Source organism: Anabrus simplex, chromosome X (assembly GCF_040414725.1).
Source record: "Anabrus simplex isolate iqAnaSimp1 chromosome X, ASM4041472v1, whole genome shotgun sequence".
Taxonomy (NCBI): Eukaryota; Metazoa; Arthropoda; class Insecta; order Orthoptera; family Tettigoniidae; genus Anabrus; species Anabrus simplex.
Window position 1 is genome coordinate 217,257,888 of NC_090279.1, and position 22,132 is coordinate 217,280,019.

General features: G+C 38.4%; 1 protein-coding gene across 1 annotated transcript in view; it reads right to left on the bottom strand.

Moving 5' to 3' along the window:
* Positions 1-4,348: 4,348 nt before the first annotated feature.
* The window catches only part of LOC136886265 (protein I'm not dead yet), a 164,395-nt gene continuing 146,611 nt past the window's right edge, over positions 4,349-22,132 (bottom strand). Inside the window, exons 12-13 of the mRNA XM_067158998.2 lie at positions 18,567-18,704; positions 4,349-9,587 (exon numbers count right to left, since the gene is read on the bottom strand). Of these exons, the coding sequence (XP_067015099.2) occupies positions 9,429-9,587; positions 18,567-18,704 (297 nt within the window). The 3' untranslated portion in view covers positions 4,349-9,428. The remainder of the gene's footprint in view (positions 9,588-18,566; positions 18,705-22,132) is intronic.

Sequence of the window (22,132 nt, forward strand, 5' to 3'; positions counted from 1 at the left end):
CATCCCCACTTGCACACATCATGACAGAAATACTTGTCTTGGAGAAGTCCATTACTCTCTCCGCATGCTTAATCCCTCTCCTAACAATCACGTGTTTCTTCCCAGGGTCGTCACTTAAGTTGGTTTCGTCATAGTTTATGACATTTTCCGGTGGAATGTTTTCCAGAGTGGGTTGCACGTTAACGAAAAATTCGCGCACGGACTCCGAGCTAAACTCCGCACGAGCTCTCTTAATGTTCTCTGAGAGACGAACGGAGAGAATGCTGGAGTGCTTCTTTAAGAAAGACCTTGCCCATTCGACGCCTGGAAGATTCTGGGTAAATCTCCTCTCCTTTCTTCCAATCCTGTCAAGGTACCCCTTTACAATGTATCGAATATCACTTGAAGTGAGAGGATATCCCCAGTGTGCTGCTCGGACGATCCCGTGTACAAGCATTTCCTCCTCTTCAGTGTCCAGGACAGGTGGTGCTCCGATTGCTTTGGGGTTGGTGCGGTTCACCTTATTCTCCAGGGTCGATCGCGGTACCTGAAAATACTCCGCGGCTTTGCGGTAGGACATTTTTCCAGCCTTAATGGCATTTACTGCCGCATCGAGTTTACTTTTCTCGTAGTTGCAATACAACTGTCCTCCTAATCTTCTCTTGTATACACGCGGCATAGTCCGAAATTACCCCAGCCTTGCACAGATTCACAGAAAAATGTGTGTAGAACGAAGTGTTTAAAGATAAACTTCGTAGAAGCCTCACGGATACTTTCAAACACAACAGAACAAATGGTAGACAATAGTGAACAGCAGCTGGACTCTTTTAATACCTGTGTACACTAAGAAGTTCCTGTACCAATTGTCAAGGCTATAATGAAACCGACAACAACGACCATTATTAACGTGATAATTTCGTAAGTAACGCAGGATATACGCGCTAAAATTGGCGCGGGAATTCGTCTTGAATTCAAAAAATTCGAGCGCGGGAATTCTATCTTGGAAAATTCAGAGTGACCAACCGTGAAACGAAAAAGTACCGTTTTGTCCGAAATTACCTCCTGCGTCCGAAATAACCCCAAATGACGGTACACTAATGATATGAGGAATCACTCAAATGGAACCTTGAAAAGCATGAGTAATTCTCACACTATATTACAGACAGAATTATAACACGATATTGGCTTCATCTAGAAACAAATTTAGCACTCGAATAATCTCGACTGTAGGATTACAGAGCAAACAAGAAACACTGGTAGGAAAAACCTGCTTGAGTCGCTTGAGGTTAGCCAGAAGTTTTTTACGGGGGTTAGCATATAAAGAACATTCAAATAAAATGTGGTTGGAGTCGCCATTACGGATATTTGTACCACACAAACAGTTTGTATCCTGCGTTAAATGGAAATGTGATCGATATTGTGGTGTAAGGGCATGATTAAACCGTAACCGAATGATGTTAATAATATGTCGTCTAGTATAAGATGCTCGTATAAACCAAGGTTTAACCAAAAGTGTTGGTTGTAAATGATAATAAAAGTTACCTTTGACTTGTGCAGTCTGTCGGAAGAAATTCTGCCATTCTTGACACCCCTCCTGTCGGACGTATTATAGACCAAAGAGCAGCACATGACTGGCCACCGTTCCCCGTACTGCCATCTGGTATCATCATTAGAACTACTATCGACCAGCCATACTCGGCCATATATCGATAGAACGAGAAAATCCGCGGGAGTTTAAAATAGTACGAAAATTACGGATATTGCTCTGAAAATCGGGAGATACGATGCAAAATCGGGAGTCTCCCGCTCAAATCGGGAGACTTGGCACGTCTGAATTTGACTTGTACGGGATCATTTTTGCTCTTTTTGGGACCTTCTCATCCCATAGTAGGTGTCTAACGATACTGTAAAAGTTAGAGCCTTTGGTTACTCTGTTATTTCTATCTCAGCTCTGTTATTACTAGCCATTACGCTTCCTAAATATATGAATTGGTGTACTACTTCAGTTTGGTGGTCCTGTATTTTTATGTCTGCTGATTCTCAATGCTGCTGTTTTTGATGGGTTCAGTTTCATTCCATAATCATCAAACTTCTTACACCATGCATTCACATGGCTGATGCTAGTGAGTTCTGCGACTGTAATGTTTTCTTTCACTTCCTCCAGTGTGTGAGGATTTGTTCGATACACTTCTCCGTTCTGTTAACCCTACAAGTATAAATCACACACTGCTAGATCTGAAGAACGAGGGGGAAATAGACCAGCACCGATCACTCTGTTTGCAAACACTTCCGAAATTGTAAGAAGGGAATCTTCTGCTGTATGAGCAGGGGCTGAATCTTGTTTAAACCACCCACGCAAGTTTTCTTTTTCCGTTAAGTGATGGAAGAATGGCGTCAAAATGTCATCTTGGTGCCTGTCTGCATTTACTGACGTGACTTCGGCTCAGTGGTTCTTCAATTGGATACCAGCCAACATATTCTAATCTACTTATCCAGCGACTCAAGGATTCCTTTCTATAACATCTTAATGTGCACTCGACTTCTTATAAATCTCTTTCATAGTTATTTTTTAACATAGTGCTGCACAATATCTCACATGGTATTTACTTTTACGAGACCTTATGTGTCTTTACATTGTTTAATTTCTTTGGTATTTGTGTTTCAATGTTGCTTTAGGCTGACGATGACCTAGTACTAGGTCGAAACTAGTCCCTAATCATTTATTAATTTAAACTCTTCACATTTTGTATTGAAAAGGTGGACCCAAATAATACATTAATTTACTCTCTTGTAATCACAGTTCAATACGGATCTATCATTATGAAACTTATTTCATTTAATTATCCCATCGTTGCCATAAGACCTATCTGTTTTGGTGCGACGAAAAGAAAATTATTGGTCCTTTAATGCAGGGGTTCTCAAACATTTTAGGTCATGACCCCTTCTGAAACATGAAATATCTAGGCCCCTCTACCCACCAATCTTCTTTCCCTTCTTAGCACTTTCCATAGGCTACTTCGCACAAAAACGGATCACGAGATCTACAGTATTTGCTTCTATTATTCAATAGAATGCTGATAAAGCCTAATGTCAGATAATAGTCTTGATATTTACGTACTTTGCTTTTGGATGTAGAATTAATGTTGCTAGTGGGAGCAGAAGTAGAAGCGGAAGAACAATGTGCTTTGATTAAATTCTCATCTCTCGTTCTTTATTACGAATGAATATTTTCGAAATAAGGCAAGCAGTGAAATTGAAATAATAAATAAGGTAGTTCAACCTATTTAATACTAATTTAATACATTTCAATACGGAACATTATGAAATGTTTATCTTTAAATATAATGCAAGCACTCGATAAATCACTTCCATTGGGATTTCTTTTTACCACTGCTATGGCAATACTCTCTATCAGTTTATTGTAAATCGGGCTAACCACTTCCACTAATCACGCACTAGAATTCACCTGTTCATTAACTGTCTTTGAACTGACTGCAAATAGAATCGACAATGGCAGAAACAGAAGATCCATTCTTGTAAGGAAATGGTGGTCACATTGTTATTGGTGGTTGTTAAGTGTTTGGTAAGGTGACACCGCTGCGGGTGAAATGTTACTTGCAGTTTTTATCTGAATACATGCAGACAGGATCTACGTCAGTTTTTGTGAAATAAGACAGCAAATGTACGAGTTTGTTAGTCTTGAATGGCGGTGGAAGAGCTTCCTACCTAGGTTAATGAATGTGAGAATCCGAGGATAGTAATATTTGTTGCAAAATAAGAAATATAAATATTTCAGTCAGCCCCCCCCCCCCTCCCACTTTAGGACCACTGCTTTAATGCACAGTAATTTCCACAACACAGTTTTAAAGAAGCTTTACTCTTGACGTTTCAGGCAGTAAAATTTAGCTTACAATTACAGATTATTGTATAGCTGTAAGCAACAATATTACATGCAAACATCATGTAAGTCACTGCAATCTTGATCTTCAGCCCAAGTCAGTGTTATTGGCTTCCCTGGAGGACAAAATTCTGATTGACTAGAGTCGTAACTCCATCAGCAGTTGGAATGAATGTTGCACACGTTTGTATGGAAGTGTACAGAATTAATTTAAAAAAAAAAAAATTAAAAATGGGTGTTCCATTTAAAATGAGAGCTGGGGTTATTTCCAATTTAAATGGAAGTAGAAGAAATCATTGAGTTCCCAGTATATGGCTATCTCCATGCACACAGATCTGTTTCACTGAACCACATGATGTAGGTGGAGCAGGACTTTTAACCAACTTCCTGGAAGAAAACAAGATCTTACTGCATAAAGTGGTCTTGAGGAATTCTAGGACAGGTGTATGGGGTAGAATAAAACTTCACAAACAATGCTTTGCTATTTTTAATTTTTAATACAATTGTTTCACAAAATATTTCAGGTGCCAACAGCTTTATACATTTCATCTCGTTATGTTAGCTTTAAATATGTACATAAACAACTTATATACATTGAGCATACATGAAAAAGGTAGTCACACTATCTACAGCACCAGCAGAGAGACAGAAATTGTAAAATGGGACAGAGTAATGTGAGCTTAAGAAGATGTACAATATTATAGGGAAGGATCCACCTTTCAATACTCCGTAGTAAGTTGAACTAAAAAGTAGTTACAACCTGTTTATTGGGACCGGTTTCAACACATTTCAAGTGTCATCATCAGCCAATTAGCGAAGATCTTAAAACAACTAATTAAAAAATTAAAAAATGAACATTGTATCATATCGTAGCAATTCAGTTTAACTGAATTTAAGATCTTCGCTAATTGGCTGATGATGACACTTGAAATGTGTTGAAACCGGTCCCAATAAACAGGTTGTAACTACTTTTTAGTTCAACTTACTACGGAGTATTGAAAGGTGGATCCTTCCCTATAATATTGTACATCTTCTTATTTCTCTATTCAATACGAAACAATCATGAAGTTTTTAACTTTTAATGTGAGCTTCTCGTGACTCAGGAAAGGAAATTTCATGATTACTGGGGAACCATAAAATACAAGTATTAATTAAATTTTGATGTTGAACATTTTAGTGAAAACAAAATTGTAGAAATAAGTGGACAAATGTCCTGTCATTGCAGATGGGTCTTGTTCTGATCCTGGAGCATCTTTTGGTGAAGCCTGGCCAGGAGTACTTCTGCTAAGGGCACTTGGACATGAAAACTACATGTTAAGGCCATTTTAGTACTTCATATCTGAGAAACTATTTGTTCCAAGATTACCAAACTTTGTTCACCTTTCGACAGCTCACTTGGTGGCTGTGCTCATTAAGACACCAAGTTTATATTGTCCAATATCGAGGTTAGCTGGTTTGAGTCCCGTTTGTGGAAAACAAATTCATAATCGGAATGCTGGCCGTTAGGGTAGAAGACTTGGTGGTATACAATTTATAATCACTAGATTGCGTGCCAAAAGCTGATGGAGATTTGTCCTTCGGATGGAGACGTTAAGCCTTGAGCAGACAGACCCCTGGTGTTATTCAATGGGAGTACGCTATATACCGACACCAGGTTTCGCCCTCTTGCTAGCTCTGCTCATTTATCTCAGCCAAATGCGCAGGTCGCCCATGGGAGTCAACTCCAGAAAAGCCAAACATGTCCTTGGACACTCCTGGCACTAAATAAATAAACCTTAGCTCATCAACAGTATAATATTATTATAGAAATTTAAACTTTTAAAAGAAAGACTTGCAAGTAAGAACATTTGGAGGTGGTTAGTGCCAGTGCAGCTTTTAGGCAATCAAAGAAGAACACCGAGTTTATTGCTCTGGCTCTTACAAGAAAAATGTACAGATTAATGTCCTTTTCGGAAATTTAATGTTCGCTGACAGTGGTGTCACCATATTTAAAACGCACTTTTGTCGAAGAAACGTACACATATTGAATATTTTTGGATTCAGGAAAGCTTACTCTATTAAAAAAGTGAAAAAGCAAACATGTGAATGTCTTATGTCCAGGTGGCCTCGAGAGAGTCACAATATCTACTCCATAACAGACAGTGCTGTAGGGCTCGGCAAAATAGTATATCCTACCGTTGTCCAGGGTGTTGCTGTATGTTGCAGCTCTTGCTTACAGCTGCGTCGCACACTAGTTCTTTTCCAAGATCAACAAATAAACTAAAATTCCTACTCTGTCAGCATGTAGGAGATTTATTTGTCTCAGTTTCAGAAGCGAATTTGGGCCAATTGCAGAAAAGATGACTAGTTTCAAGCCTTAGACAACGTCTACCTAAACAACATCTAAGTTACGGATGATGTTCCACTGCATAAACAATGTTCAACCAATGTTTAGCTGGACGTCGTTTAAACTTCAAAATTGGTTCGAAAATGGAAATAGGAGTATCTTCCATGCAACTCTTTGCTTGTTGCAACCGATAAAATTTGTCGGTGTGCGCGTCAAACGTTAGTCAGCTGTTGTCTTCCTAAACATTACACAAACATGGCTAAACATAGATAAGAATATCACTTTTGGTGGAAATGAAATATCATAACATTACCAGGAGTAAAGCGACATGCCACCGTACAAGGAAGTGTAGCTTTGATTACAGGGTATAATCAAAATAGTATCAGCAAACGGAAGATGAAATTATAGTACTGTGTAACCGAATGAGTTGTACGGACCATATAGGTAGATGTAGCTTGCATTCTGTAGATCGTAGGTTCGAAATGCACTATCAACAGCCCGAATATTATTTTCTGTAGTTTCCCCATTTTTACACCAGACAAATACTGGGGCAATTATTATGGCCATGGTTCTTCCTTCCCAGTCCTTGCCTCTTGCCATCTCATGGTTACCAAAATTTCTCTGAATTAGCGCACTGAGTGTCCGGAAGAAAAAAACCCTACTTTATAGTGTCATTATGTATGCTTACCTACCAGTAAATATAATAGAATCACTCCCGGCTGACGATCGGGACAAGTTATTCTGATAAGGATGTAACTGATGTGACCATTTTCCAAAGAAAAATAAAATATATCGGTTGCCAAGAATTGTAGCCAAGTTGACAGATAACGAACTGTCCCTTGTGTCAGGCTCGAGAAACAAGTCCCTTATATTATCTCTTGAAAAGCGAAATCGTATTTTAAACTGTGCCTTCCCGCACATTTCAAATGAATTGTTGCGATATCGCAGCAGAAGATCCACAGGAGGCCGTCGGACTTTTCTTCCTGGAATCCTCTCAACAAGGTAATACATACAAAGAACGTGTGTCATGGTACATAACCTCCCACTGTGATTCACTCATATAATTTGAGGTTAAAAACTGTCCTCTATACTTAGTCGTTGTTTAACCATAGACATCGTTTAAATACCGTTTCTGCCATCGGCCCTTCTTGTTTAATTTAGATGTCTGGTTACAAATGTACAAAGACTGGATGCTCAAAAATTTGAACAATCAAAGTGGAGAAACTGATCAATATGGTTACTGGCTAAAAAATTTGACGTTATGATCTGTAGAAGTGGTCAAGCACACAAGCGCTGGGAAGGCGACTTGTAGCTGATGTGCCGCTAGCTATTTTATGTAGCGTGGTTTGGTGACCGTGGGTCCAACCACGTCGATAACAAGTTTGGAAGAACTAAGGATAATTTTTTCCTCTACTTGTTTTTAATAGAGGATTGTTGTCTAGTTGTACCTCCTTTTAAAACAACAATGAACAGCTCAACGCACCGCTTGCTGACAAGTTTTCTGCTCTCCACATATGTCTGGGGCATTCACATTATTTCTTTCATATTTATAAGAGAATTTTCAAAGATTTCTGCTGTCCTGTTCCAAAGAACTTTAGCTTCTTGTTCCCATTTTCATGACAGTTTTTCACAGCAGTTCAATTATCCGCTCAATGGTCTTGTGACATACAGATGTACAGTCTATATTCTACCAGGCCTGTGTACTCCATTTGTCTTGCCTTTCTTATAATAACGTTATTGCTTTTACGTTCCACAAACAATTGACAGTTTTTGGAGATGCCGAGGTGCCGGAATTTAGTCACACAGAAGTTCTTTTACGTGATTTACGTACCAGTAAATGTACAGACACAAAGCTGACATATTTGAGCACCTTCAAATACCTCCAGACTGAGCCATAACTGAACCTGCCAAGTTGGGGTCAGAAGGCCAGCGCCCCAACTGTCTGAGCCACCCAGATCTTACATTTGATCTCCTAGAACTTTTAATCCTTCCCAATTAACTTAAATGTTATAAAATGATTCACTTTATTCCCCAAATTTTCTACTAGAACTCTTTGTCACTGGCTGTGTGAATGTAGATCGTGCTTCTGAACCTATGAGAACAAACAAAAATGCTCCCTATAATGTAGTTTATTTGTTGGCAACAACAGAACTAAAACTGACAAAGAATAAACATAAGAACAAAAATATTATTTCAAAAAACAAGAGACTTTGACTATGTATTTAATAGACTAGGTACCATGGCCTTTGGCTCTTTTTAACATCATTCTTACTATCAATAATAATATCTGGAATTTGGCAAAAATTTCCTTAAAATAAATACTCTTTCAATAATACTATTTTGGGATTAAAATTATATACATTTCAAATTATTATTTATAAAAATATTCTTATAAAATATCCCTCCAGTTAAAACAATGGAGTTTAATTCTAAACCTCTTACAAAGTTTCTTAATATTATATTTTTGCTGGGGCTGTCGCAGGATAGTATTTTATAAGAGTAATCTCAAACTGGTTTCATTCAATTATGACCTAATGGTATACATTTCTTGGAAGATCTAGAAGTTTTGCTTACTTTTTTTCCAATTGCTTTTTTAATAAATTATTTTAAATAAGTTTACACTTTCTTTGTAGAAACCAACTGAATGAATACTAAATTTTTCTGTTGTATTCTTCAAAACCTTCCAGGTGTGCAATATTCTCTGCTAATCTAACATTATTGGCAAGGGCTTATTTCAATAAACGTTAACTGTTCGTTTAATATTTATCAGAGATATTGGCCCTTTTAATATGCTGTAGGCCAGAATAAACTGCTTTTATGTCTGTTAATATCTCAATTTCAATAAAAAATGAGGATGGCTCTTTTAGAACCAAGCCACAGAAATCTTGAGAAGCTATAACAAGACTTAGCGAGGGCGAGGATGGTATACACACTCCTCACAAGAAACTAATTAGTTAGAGGTCAATGTTATGTTTGCTGATTGCATACAACACAACAGTTCCTCCTAGTCTGTCAACTTCTGACATATTATTATTTGTTTTCTTGAGAGGTCATAACCCTTTGCAAGGGAATCTAAATCCATTGCTTTGATGACCTGATCTTCTGGACTCGTTTGCTCTTTGTGCGCATCAAGAACATATAGACACACTTCCAAGTTCTGCAACAGCCCTGGGGTTTTTTTTTGAGCTGCGATAGATTTTCCCTACATTAGAAAGGTACTGTGCGTTAGAGGTGAGAGGCGTTGCCCGAGATATCCGTGATGTCCACGTGGTGATTGGCGTACTCTGGGAAGTCGTACAGGTTGTAGATGTAGGACCCCAGAGTCGGGAACAGAACACACAGGATGACGAGACAGATGATGTTCATAACGATGCCTGCCTTCATCTGCAAGGAGAAAGACAGTCAGCATCAATCTTAGCAAAAGCAACTTTAAAATGCCCACATTTTTCACATTTTTTAAGGGTAAAAAAAAAAAGTTAATAATTGGATAGATTTATACCAAACAGACGTCAGAATGGACGAGCTCTGACTACGAACTGTGGCATACCATAACGTGCTTCTTATTAAATGTTCATAAAACCATTGAAAAGGGCAGGCAAAACAATGTGACTAGGAACGGCATAACAAGACGAGTTATATGACCTAATTATAACGAATGCTGCGGAGCACTTCCTTCCCACTCCTAGCCCCTTCCTGTCCCATCGTCGCCATAAGACCTATCAGTTACATTTTAAACAGTTTTGAAAATATTTCAACGAGTCTTTAATCAGTATTAGTGAATTAATAAATTATATAATTTATTATGGAGTTTGAACTTGTCTTTACTGATACGCCATGCGATTGGATCAGGTAAAGAGTGGGGAATCTTTTAGCTATGATTGTTAAGGTTATTCTGGTTGAGTTTTTTTTCCAATGTGAATCTCTATTGACTCCTTTATGATTAAGGATTCTTGTCATGTAATACTTTAAGATCTGTGCTGATGTCTGTGAAGTGGTGGGTGTTGTGTTCGCAGAAGGCTGAGAGTCTGTTATGTCTAAGTGCGTTTTTGTACCTGCTGTGGCCAATGTATGTGGCATTATTACAGTTCACTTCTTCCTGACTAGCTGATGTACCTGTGCTTCGGTACGGGATTCTCAGAAAGACTGTCTTTGTGGTTTTTCTAACTGAAGTCAACATAGGTCATTACAAAAATGTCAGTAGGAATGTAACGATTAACAGCAAAGCTATCATATAAAATACTCGATCAAATGAAAAACCGCACATTTTCTCAATTTTAACGAACAGTACTACGGTTCATATAGATGTTGGTTCCCATAGGGAACCTGAAATATTTGTCCCGAATGAGTAAATTTATAATGTCCAATAATGGACCATTTATATATCAGTATTACAGTGCCGATCTAAGTCCAAAGTTCCAGAGCTGGAGTGACCAGGCCTCAGACAGCCGTGAACACTCCTCTGCCATTGTTCTGTTAAATATGCACACTACTCATTACAATCAGTGCCTCAGAGTGCCGCCTGAATATCTCGAATACTATATTATATTATTAACATCTTCAGCCATATAACACTGTTTAGATGAAAAATTTATATAATGACAAATGCTTGAGAGGAAGTGTCCTTAAAATTGACATTAATTTCACGATGTAGCATGCTATTGTCTTATCAGAACCAGTCCGTGAACTACCGGCTACTGCCTGCCACCGCCACTAGTCTCTTTAATATTTCATTATGAGCATAGCAATTTATTTCTAGTTCCTATCTTTATAGTATGACCTGCTGCGTGGGCTTATGTTATAATAAACCTTACAGTAAGTTTCCAGAACCCTTCATATATACCAAATTATAGTAGAATAAATCTAATATACGAAAATTATAGAGTTTTCTACCCCTTTCGACCATACAGATTTTGAGGTTAAACTTATACACAATACGTATTTGAGGTTATACAAATTTTATTACACATATTTACAGGGAAACTATGAAACATTTAATAAAATATAATTAAAATATATTAAACATAATAACATAATAATACACCAGTTACGATGTCGTACCGACAACAATTATCCCCTAAAACCTTCAATATCTATCCTCTACATTCCTTACTCTAGGTCTTAAATATTATATCTAGGTGTCCTTATATCTATGTCTTTGTCTCTCTTAAATCCTCACTATTTAATTACACTTAGACTACCACAATTACACTGTCTTCTCGTTGGCGCTGTTGCAGTACACTTTTCACAGCCAGATAGTTCGATCGGTGGCCACCACCTTTCCATGTGAGATTCGCTGGGTCTCGCCAACGGTGTCCTTGTTCCCGGTGGCAAAAATCCACAGGTCCTCGCGTGGTAGTCAAAGCTCCACTGACTTTCCCCTCGTTTGCACCTTTGTGTTCTGTCAGGGCCCACACATCTTCGTAGTCCACCGGTGTGATGCACCTGTTGAGTCTCCTTTTTTTCCGGGATGCTGAACTCAATGTTCCTACCGGCATATGGTTCGTGCTGGGACTAGTGTCCTGGTCAGGTGGCACCCTCGTTTGTTGGTTGTTGGTTCGGACCCCATTGGTTCTCCCTCTTCTTGAGGGGGTCCCCCTGGCCGTGTTGTTGCCATCACTACAATGATCCCGTCGTCCCGTGGAGTTGCCATCTTCACGACGCCGGAGCCGCCATCACTGCTTGCAGACTTTACCCGTCTCTCCAGAGCTGTCGTACTCTCCTCACACAGGGCACTTGCTTTTTCCGCTGGGCCTTGAACTACAGACTCCATAACCACAAGCATCACTTCGGACCGCTTTCCGTCTGGTTCGTTGTTGTCCTGCATGACGTCAGTGATCACCTTGGTTCTGAGAGAGCGCACTTCGTTGCCCAAAGAATTGATTTGGTCCTCTATTTCTTGAGACTGGGCCTCGATTTCCCACTCGAGTTTTTCGGATTGGGCCTCGATCTTTTTAGACTGGGTCTTGATTTGTTTAGACTGGGCCTCGATTTTTTCAGTCTGTGCCTGAATCAAAGCAGTTAGTTGAGCAAACATATGCTTACCCAGTCGTTGGTTTCTTCCTCCGAGGTGACTTTGAAGTCGAAACTGCCTGGGTCCTCTTCGTTGTCTATCAAATCCTGGCGCAGCCTCTCTTGTAAATCTGCTTTGCTTCCAGCCGTCTGTAAACCTCGGAATGCCAGCGCTTTCCGTAACATCACCACGGTCATTTGGTCGATCTTCATTGCCGAGTCTCGAAGTGTCCTGTCCTATCCTGTCGCCAATTTTTCGTTCTCAAATGCGATTTTATTTGACGGAGATAAATATCACACGAGAACACGTTCACTTCCTTATATAAATTACTTTATTATCACTGTAAGTCACAACATACAATTATACACACTAGCAAGTGACACTACAGTAGAATTCCATTAGTCCGGCATCCAACAGTCCGGAACGCCCGATGGTCCGGCATCATTCCAGAATTTTTTAATATTATTATCTCTTAATAATGATCTCTAGTAAACAATTTGATGCATTATTTGTCGAAACAAATCGAAGTGTATTTTTTATTATTTCAAAGTTAATAGTGGAAATGTATCTTATACAATCCATTGTTATGTATTGACTGACTTAAATATCTCTTCTGGAAATATTCAGGCTGTGTGCTGTACTGAGTACTGGAAAGCCAACCATATAATAAAAAACAGAGTTCAAAAATTGACTGTATGGGCCACGTTCAAAAACGGATGGGAACGTGCCTTCAAAAACTGAAGCGGACAGAAGGAAAAGAGAAGTTGTAGATGGAAAGACTCTAAATGGTAAAGGAAGACTTACAGATAAAAACATCGATGAACTCCGGCATTATTATGGAATGGCAATAAGAAACAACATGTTTGAAAAGAGGAGTGTGTTATTAAACTAATGATTCTGCTGATCAACATTTTACTGCAAAACGCCGTGTTACAGCTGTTTTCGCTCTACGCCTTAACCTATATCGCAGTATGAGGTACCGCCCGATAGTCCGGCATTTTCGGTAATCCGGCACCAGGCCGGTCCCGAACGTGCCGGACTATCGGACTTCTACTGTACAACACTTAATAGCGGAGTACCCTGAAGTCAATTCTGACAAGTACAGAAATCAATAACACTGACTCGTGCACTATAACATACTCTCTCTTGAACTCACCGACTCCACCTCGGAGTGTCTCTACACGTATCTGGATAATACAACTTACAGTAAGTTTCCAGAACCCCTCATATATACCAAATTATAGTAGAATAAATCTAATATATGAACATTATAGAGTTTTCTACGACTTTTGAATATAGATTTTGAGGTTAAACTTATACACAATACGTATTTGAGGTTATTCAAATTTTATAATACATATTTACAGGGAAACCATGTATTAGTCATATTTAACATTTAATGAAGATAATTTATCATTTAATAAAATATATTAAACATAACAATTGAAGGTTTTACACCAGTTACGATGTCGTACCTATGACACTGTGCTAACCTTTTCATTTCTAGAAAAATACTACATCCTATGTCTGCTCTAATCTGCTTACCATATTCATACCTTGGTCTACCCCTACCGTTCTTACCACCTACACTTCCCTCAAAAACCAACTGCACAAGTCCTGGGTGTCTTAAGATATCTCCTATCCTATCTTCTTCTCGTCAAATTTTGCCAAATCAAACTCCTCTCATCAATTCTATTCAGTATTTCTTCATTCGTGATTCGATCTATCCATTTCACCTTCAGCATTATTCTGTAACACCACATTTCAAAAGCTAGAAAAGCATTAAGTTATTGTTAATGAATGCTGAAGTTTTTTTCTATGTACTGACTGTTGTCTTCCCATTATCTGCTTTTGTGATGATTAAGGCTCTTTTTTTTTTTTTTTATTTTTGATCTTCACACCTTTCTTACAGAGTTATTAATTTAAAATTAGCGTGTTTTATGAAATTTTATTGTCTAATTATGTTCAGGGCTTTGTTGTAGCTACGTTTTTTACTGTTTCTCTTTGTAGTACTGTTGTGTTTTTGCAGGTAATTTGTACGTCAGTGATTCGTCGTTTTATGTTGTTCTCCGTGTAATATTCATTGCAGTTGAACTTGAAACCATTTTCTTTAGATTTACTTCCTTATTCAGAAAGGTTGTGTAGGATCTGTTGATTTCTCTTGGTTGTTTTCTCGTTTAGTTTGTTTATTGCTTAGGTTAGCAATTTTGTAAGTGATGGAAGTTTTCAGTGTAGGATGTCCATTGAGAGAGGTGCCAAAAGTTGCTTATATTTAAGTGAATGAATAACATTTGCTTGTTTATTTCTTGTTTTGTTATAAATCAAGATGATTTAAATTATAGCTCATGTCGACGTGGGTTTTGTTTTTATGAGTACTTATTAGGGGATGGCCTTTTCTTATTAACTGTAATGGATTTGTCAAATGAAGTGTAACACTTAAAACATGTGAATAGGAGAATGATATGTTTTGCTTTTCACGAAAATCCTCAGATTCTATCAAATCACTTTTAAACATATATAATATGTACAATATTGTTTGCATTGCATAAACTTGTTAAAGATTGTGAACCGATGATATTCTGAACACACGTGACAAATTACAGTGCCTGAAAGTTTTAATCCGTTACTGACACTAATATATTTGAGAAAGTTTTCTGTATTTACATACAGCTCTGGTTCCACACGTTTGTTATCTCCCGTGTCTGAGCTTGGACTGATTTCAGATCGTTGGCCTCAACCATGCATGACAAAGCTGTCTATAGAGGTGGTAGGGGAAGACAGAAGGGGGACAGGGGTCTGATAAATGGAGAGCAAAGAGGATATAATAGGATAGAGATGAATGTCAATAATAAATTTCGGTTCCAAGACAGATAACCCCTTGTAGTTTCAGTCCACAATCAGAGAGTGCGCTGCAATGCGCATTGTGTGCAATACCTTACTATTATTATCAACAGATAGTGCAGAGAAACGACTTCCACCATAGTGACACATATCTGGTTATGCTAACCACAACCTCTCCCTCCAACTTCAATCCTATTCCCCCCTCCTACCCCCCACACCCATATATGATGATTATAATGCAGTTCTATTATTTCCATACCCAATTCAGTACATTATAATTCATATATTTTTATTTTCAAGTACTTGCTATGTCCTAAATAATGATCTGATACCCCTAGTTCATACGGCATACTATGTTATTGAGAGCATAACTTCACATACAAAGTAGTGGATGGTTGCCCAGTTGCACTTCCTCTTAATAATAATCACCACCACCACCAAGTAGCTTTACCTTGAAATGAATGATTGACACATTACCACAAAGCTGATATTATGACAAATAATAAATCCCTTCTAAAGCAAGACAGCAGAGCACAGCATACGCAAGATATGGGTATCACATCAGTATCCAAGTACCACATGAAAATAAAAATAACAGAATTGAGTGCACTGAGACAGGATATATAGAAATACATTAACAGAACCATTCAGCTTCGAGCCCCTGAGGTGTACTCAAACAGGAAACACAGGATTTCAGGATGACTGGAAAAGATATATTTCTAATAAATAAGCACAAGGAACAAAGATTTGCAGCACAGGCACATGGACACTTGGAATTTAAACAACACAAATACTGTAGCATCATGGGAACTATCGCTTAAAATCAATATTAGTTTGAACAAGGTTAATCGATTGGGTAACGCAATCCAGCAATATTATCTTCATAATACTTGACGTTATACGACTAATTCTTTGTCAGAAGGGCCCACTGACTGAGGTTAGACTTGAAATACTTCACTTCGAGACAAACAGCCTTTAATTATTAAAATCGTTATTTTCATGCCTACTTGCCTGCCATCTACAGAACCTTCCTACAACTATCTACTCGTTGTGAATGACCTCCAGCGCCATCTAAAAATTAGGACTGGAACTACCTTAAGCTAGCTACAGATTGGAACCATAAGCCATATTAGACTTTCACTGACTGAGCTTGATAGCTGCAGTCGCTTAAGTACGGCCAGTATCCAGTATTCGGGATATAGTAGGTTCGAACCCCACTGCCGGCAGCCCTGAAGATGATTTTCCGTGGTTTCCCATTCCTAGCCCTTTCCTGTTCCATCGTCGCTGTAAGACACATCTGTGTCGGTGTGACGTAAAGCCAAAAAAAAAAGACTTTCACCGGGGTGGTGGAGAGAGAGTAGTGGTTATGTATTAGAAAACTATTGCATAATAATGATTTTTGGAATAACTTAAAATGTGCAGCAATTAACACTCTCACTACCAGACCATATTGTATTTATGTAAATATCCCTGGAAACCAAACATTTTCTGCGATATTTAAATTTATTTTGTGTTGTAATTATGCTCCGAACTTTAATGAAACTTATATAAGGTCTATTCTTCTGAAATAACAAATAAATAAAATAATTTACAAAACAATTATTTCCAATAAATCTCAAACTTTACTTGGGATTTTTCAACCACGTAAATGTAACAGAAAAGCCCAACAAGGATCACCGTTCACAAAATTGTATAATTTCACCTATTATCACCAAACCTATGGTGCAACAGCCCCGAAGGGCCATGGCCTAGCAAGCGGCTGCTGCTCAGCCTGAAGGCCTGCAGATTATGAGGTGTCCTGTGGTCAGAATGATGAATCCTTTCGACCATTATTATTGACTTTCTAGACCGGCGCTGCTATCTCACCGTCAGATAGCTCCTCAATTGTAATCACGTAGGCTGAGTGGACCTCGAACTAGCCCTCAGATCCAGGTAAAAATCCATGACCTGTCTGGGAATTGAACCAGAGGCCTCCAGGTAAGAGACACTGCAGGGCTGGCACACTTACTATCATGGTAGATAGGATTTATAGCATGTTTTACACCATTATTATTAGTTTTAGGTACATTACTACACAGAATCATATTGTTTCTTTGTGTGATGAATTTTGAAGCATGGCTACATACACAGCACAACACCGCACTGCTAACATTGGTGGCATGTCTCATTTACGAGAAGCTTTCTTGCTTGATTTCTTTCTTCTCGCTCTGTAAACGTGGCATATCCTTGCAGCATACTTCTTGGTTGTAGAAGGAAGTACTACATCACTAACTATGTATAACCCTGGAGTTAATTTGAGTGATCAGCTTTCTCAGTATAACCCACCTGAAGAGAGAACAGTGAAGGGGTGGAGGAAATTGTACTGTTTGGTAAACGCTCATTATTTTGTTATACCGTGCTTATTGTATGGTGTTTTATCAAGTACATACCTTCAAACGTACCAGCATCTAATTCCTCATATTCCAAATCATCCATACAGTCATCTATATTAGCAAAACAATCCTCAATATCATGCCGTGATAAAATTTGGCGAGCTTCCAATTCCAATCACCTGCGCACGCTCGTGAAGTGGTGTGATAACACTGTCATGTGAAAGGCATAGCCTCGAAAATATGTCAACTGGAAGGTCATCTCTTGCTCAACATCAATACTAACAGTACGAGGCATAAACCCCCCATGTCCAGACCCGTAGAAACATTGCTTAGCAAAGTAACATTCGTTTAAATGAACAACCCCGTAGAAACTACGGGCTTGGCAATTTTTGGGAGGAAGGCGGCCTGTAAAATCTATGGGCTTGGTAGCAAGAGAGTTACAGAGAGCCTTGTATGACTATCTTTAATGATAAAATGATAGCCTACAGTATGTGGCAGGCTGTTGCTGCCAAAATTCAAATACTAAAGTACAGATAAGTATTCCAGACGAACTTTGCATCAGAGTAACCTCCAGTTGAGGGAAAATAGTATGAAATGTTCTTTCACTGACATTTGAAGCAATTTGGAGATAACCTTTATATTCTCTAATGAAAAAGCATAATATAGTCTTGTGGAGGAATATGAATGAGGAGATGCAACCAACCAACCCACCCACCCACCGACCGTTTCTACCATTTAGCCAGAAGCCAATATACGGAAGTTGGGAATACACAAAGGATAAAAGCTCCATCTCTGGATCAGTGGTAGAGTGTCAATCCTTGGATCCCAGGATCTCAGGAGAGGTTAGATTAAGGGTGGAAAAAAAGTCCATTCGACACTCCACGTTGTACAATCTTGGCATGTAAAAGATCTCTGTTGTTACATTTGGGTGTTTACCCAACAAGTTAAATTTAATTGGCCAGAGATCCAGTGCTCTGCCATCAGGTAGAGTAAATAAAGCATTGAAATTGACATAGAAGCAGCCTAGATGGCATCAGATCAAAATGTGTGCACATAGATACAAAGGATAAAAACAATAGCACATTAGAGCTAGCGAGATCTGTGTCCAAGTAGCACAGACTTTAATCGTTCGGCTCTTACCATCTCCCTGGATTTCATGTTGGAAGCAGCCAGGACGATAGCATTGGGAGGCGTTGCTACTGGCAACATGAAGGCATAGGAGCAGCAGAGGACGGCTGGCATCATGAAGTACAGCGGATGAATCTTCATAGCTATTGCCTGAAACATGTGAAAGCGATTCTTGTAGTTTATTCTGAACAGGCAATCAACAAATCAGTGGACCCATCTTTAGTACGAGACTGGTATGAAGTTTCTCTCTCCAGTAATGGCATATTGTAGTGACACAGGGAAAAGGTACGGGAAAACACTGTGAGACAGGAGTCTGTAAACAAACTACGGAAATCTTACAAACGATGTAAGAACAACTTTATTCCTTCGTTAAATGGGATAAAAGTGGGATTCGTAAAATTTTGAAAATGAGAATATAGTTATATTGTCACTGATATTACTTATTGAATAGGTGGACCCCTCTTACTTTTTTTTTAAAAAAATTGCTTTATGTCCCACACAAACAGATAGGTCTTATTGCGATGATGGGACAGGAGAGGAATAGGAGCGGGAAAGAAGCGGCCGTGGCCTTAACGTACAGCCCCAGCATTTGCCTGGTGTGAAAATGGGAAACAGCAGAAAACCATCTTCAGGGCTGGTGACAGTGGGGTTCGAACCCACTATCTCTCGAATGCAAGCTCTCAGCTGCACGGCCAACTCCCTCGGGACACAACACTTCATTAGACCATCCATATTCAAACAGTGTCGACATAAACTGGCACATTATAGTATTGAGTACACATTAAAATGTCACAAAAATTAAAAATCCATGAAGAAATATAAAACATTTTGAGACACAGTGCCGAATTTTGCGTGTGTGTGCTACTCTTCAGAAGATTGCGCCTTACTTCATATAAGTGACTGACCTCCTACTTCTTCTAGATTTTACGATTTAAAATCACGCAGTGCCAATCCCCATTATCTAATATTGCTTCTTCAACTGTTTTTGTGAAAGACTCATCCTTTAATTTCTTGTTTTCCTATGCATTGTTTTTGTATTTTTATTTGGCTCATGATGACCTAGATTGGGGTCGAAACCGGTACCGCTTTCGCTTATAATTACATAAGAATGTAACACCACATTTCTTATTTACTTGTACTGAATAGGTTGAACTACGTTATTTGTTATTTCAATTTAATTGTAATACAGTTCAATACGGAACATCATTAAATTTTTAACTTTAAATGCCCAAACTATGCATATTGTGGGGACTTGAAGGACGCTGTATGCTACATACAGAACTTGAATATTTGTATATAGATGTATGTAGGAAGTTATACTTCAACAGTGGGAACTTCTATATAATTTCATGTATGTAATAACTTAATATAATTTAGGCCCAGTTTCATCAACACATGTTAGTACATAACAAGGTGTTAAATCATTTTAACATACAATTTAAGAAAATTTGCGTTGTATCAACAACTGTTAAATTTAACATATGTTAAACTGCATATTAGCCTAAAGTTAACATCAGCCATTTCGCATATTAAATGGCTAACGTTAGCATTTAGCAACCTGTTCCAAAATGGCTGCTGTGAATCTCCCTTTAGATGCGGAATTGCTCTATTTAGATCATTTACACAATAATCCTGATCGAAGAAGAGTTCAGCAACATAATGACCTTGAAAATTTGACGGATGCAGAATTTCTTCATAGATACCTACAGGTTATCGAAAATAGTCGTTGGCAAGGTTGTTCACGAAATTCGAGTGAGGTTGGAATATCCTATGAAGGGAAACTTACCTCTTTCTCCAATGTTGCAGGTACTGATAACATTACGATTTTTTGCTACTGGTTCTTTTCACATTATGGTCAGAAACAATGCTGGAATTTCTAAAGCGAAAAGAGAGTGGAATTTCCGTGATCATCCGGAGCTTATAAATTTACAGATCGCAAATGGCTTAGACATGGGGACACATATTAATACAGACAAGACTGCGGCGGCAATGACCAATTTTAATGCGTAACAATTGCGTTTAAAATTAGTGAATTTTATCACCTGGAGGCAATAGGGCCAAAATATATCGTAATCGGAAGGGATATTTCTCTGTTAATGTTCAGGTGATCAGTGATACTAACCTCCAAATCAGGGATATAGTTGTCAGGTGGCCTTGTTCTGTACAGGACAAAGCAATATCAGAGTACAGTTTGAAGTGTCGACAATTAACGAAGGGACTTTGTTAGGTGATAGTGGATACCCGCTAAGAAAGTATCTGTTAACCCCATTGAAACCCTCGCAGACTTTCTCCCACGCCTCGTCCTTTTCTTTCATCGTCAATCCATCTGTGCGCATGCACTCAATAATTTCTCTATATTTACTAACTAATTCAATTAACAACTCCTTTTGAAGGAGGGAAAATTAGAACTACGACTCTGTTTCACTTCACGCGCCATATATAACAGCTGTACTCAAACAAAAGCGCATCGGAGCGCGCTGTAAAACAGCATGTTTGTACCACTGCCTCCTTGATTCGCACCAGTTCGCAATGTTGGGAGAGTTAACAGTCGATTAGTTAACATTTCATAGGAAAAGTTTCATGAAACGCAAGAAACCTAACAAGACGTAAAATTTTTAACTCAGTATTAACTAACAACTTGTTAGCATACATTTAACACGTGTTGATGAAACCAGGCCTTAATGTTTTAAGTAAATAAATAAATAAATAAATAAATAAATAAATAAATAAATAAATAAATAAATAAATAAATAAATAAATGAATGAATAAATTAATTAATTAATTTCCCCAAAGCTTTCGTATCCAATCTTGTACAAGTGACGTGTCCATCCAATCTTTTCCTTCCTTCATTATGAGACAACTAATGGAAAAGCATTGGGAGTACGGGAATGATACGGTGATGATATTCATTGACATTGAAAAGGCATATGACAGTGTCCCCAGGACGAAAGTTTGGGACAGTCTGGTGAAAAAAGGAATTGGACAGGGATTAATAAAAATGATCATGGCATTGTATAAGAAATGTTGTAGTTGTGTGCAAACACAAGTTGGCAGGACAAGTTGGTTCAAAATACCTGGTGGGCTGAGACAGGGAAATGTTCTATCACCAATCCTGTTTACAATAGTAATGGATGACATCATGAGAACAGCAAAAGCAGCATATGGAGGAAGAGAAATGAACACGATGTTATTTGCAGATGATATTGTGATTTGGGTAGAAGACGACAGGAAGGTTCAAGAACAGCTGAATGTGGTGAATGAGAAGATCGAAGAATGTGGATTGAAGTGTAGAAAAGAGTAAAACTCTTGTTATGACTAGAGGGGAGAAAGAAGGGAAAGGTCAGATTAGACTTGCAGACAAGCCCCTGGAAGTAGTGGAAACGTTTAAATACCTGGGGAGTGAATTAATGGAGAATGCTGGACTGGATGCTGAGATTAGTAAAAGGATTCAAGCTGGAAGTTGTTTCTATCATAGTGTAAGAAATATGTTATGGGACAAAGATGTGCCAATGGAAGCAAAGGATACTATGTACAAGATGCATTATGTACCCATAACAACTTATGGAGCAGAAACTTG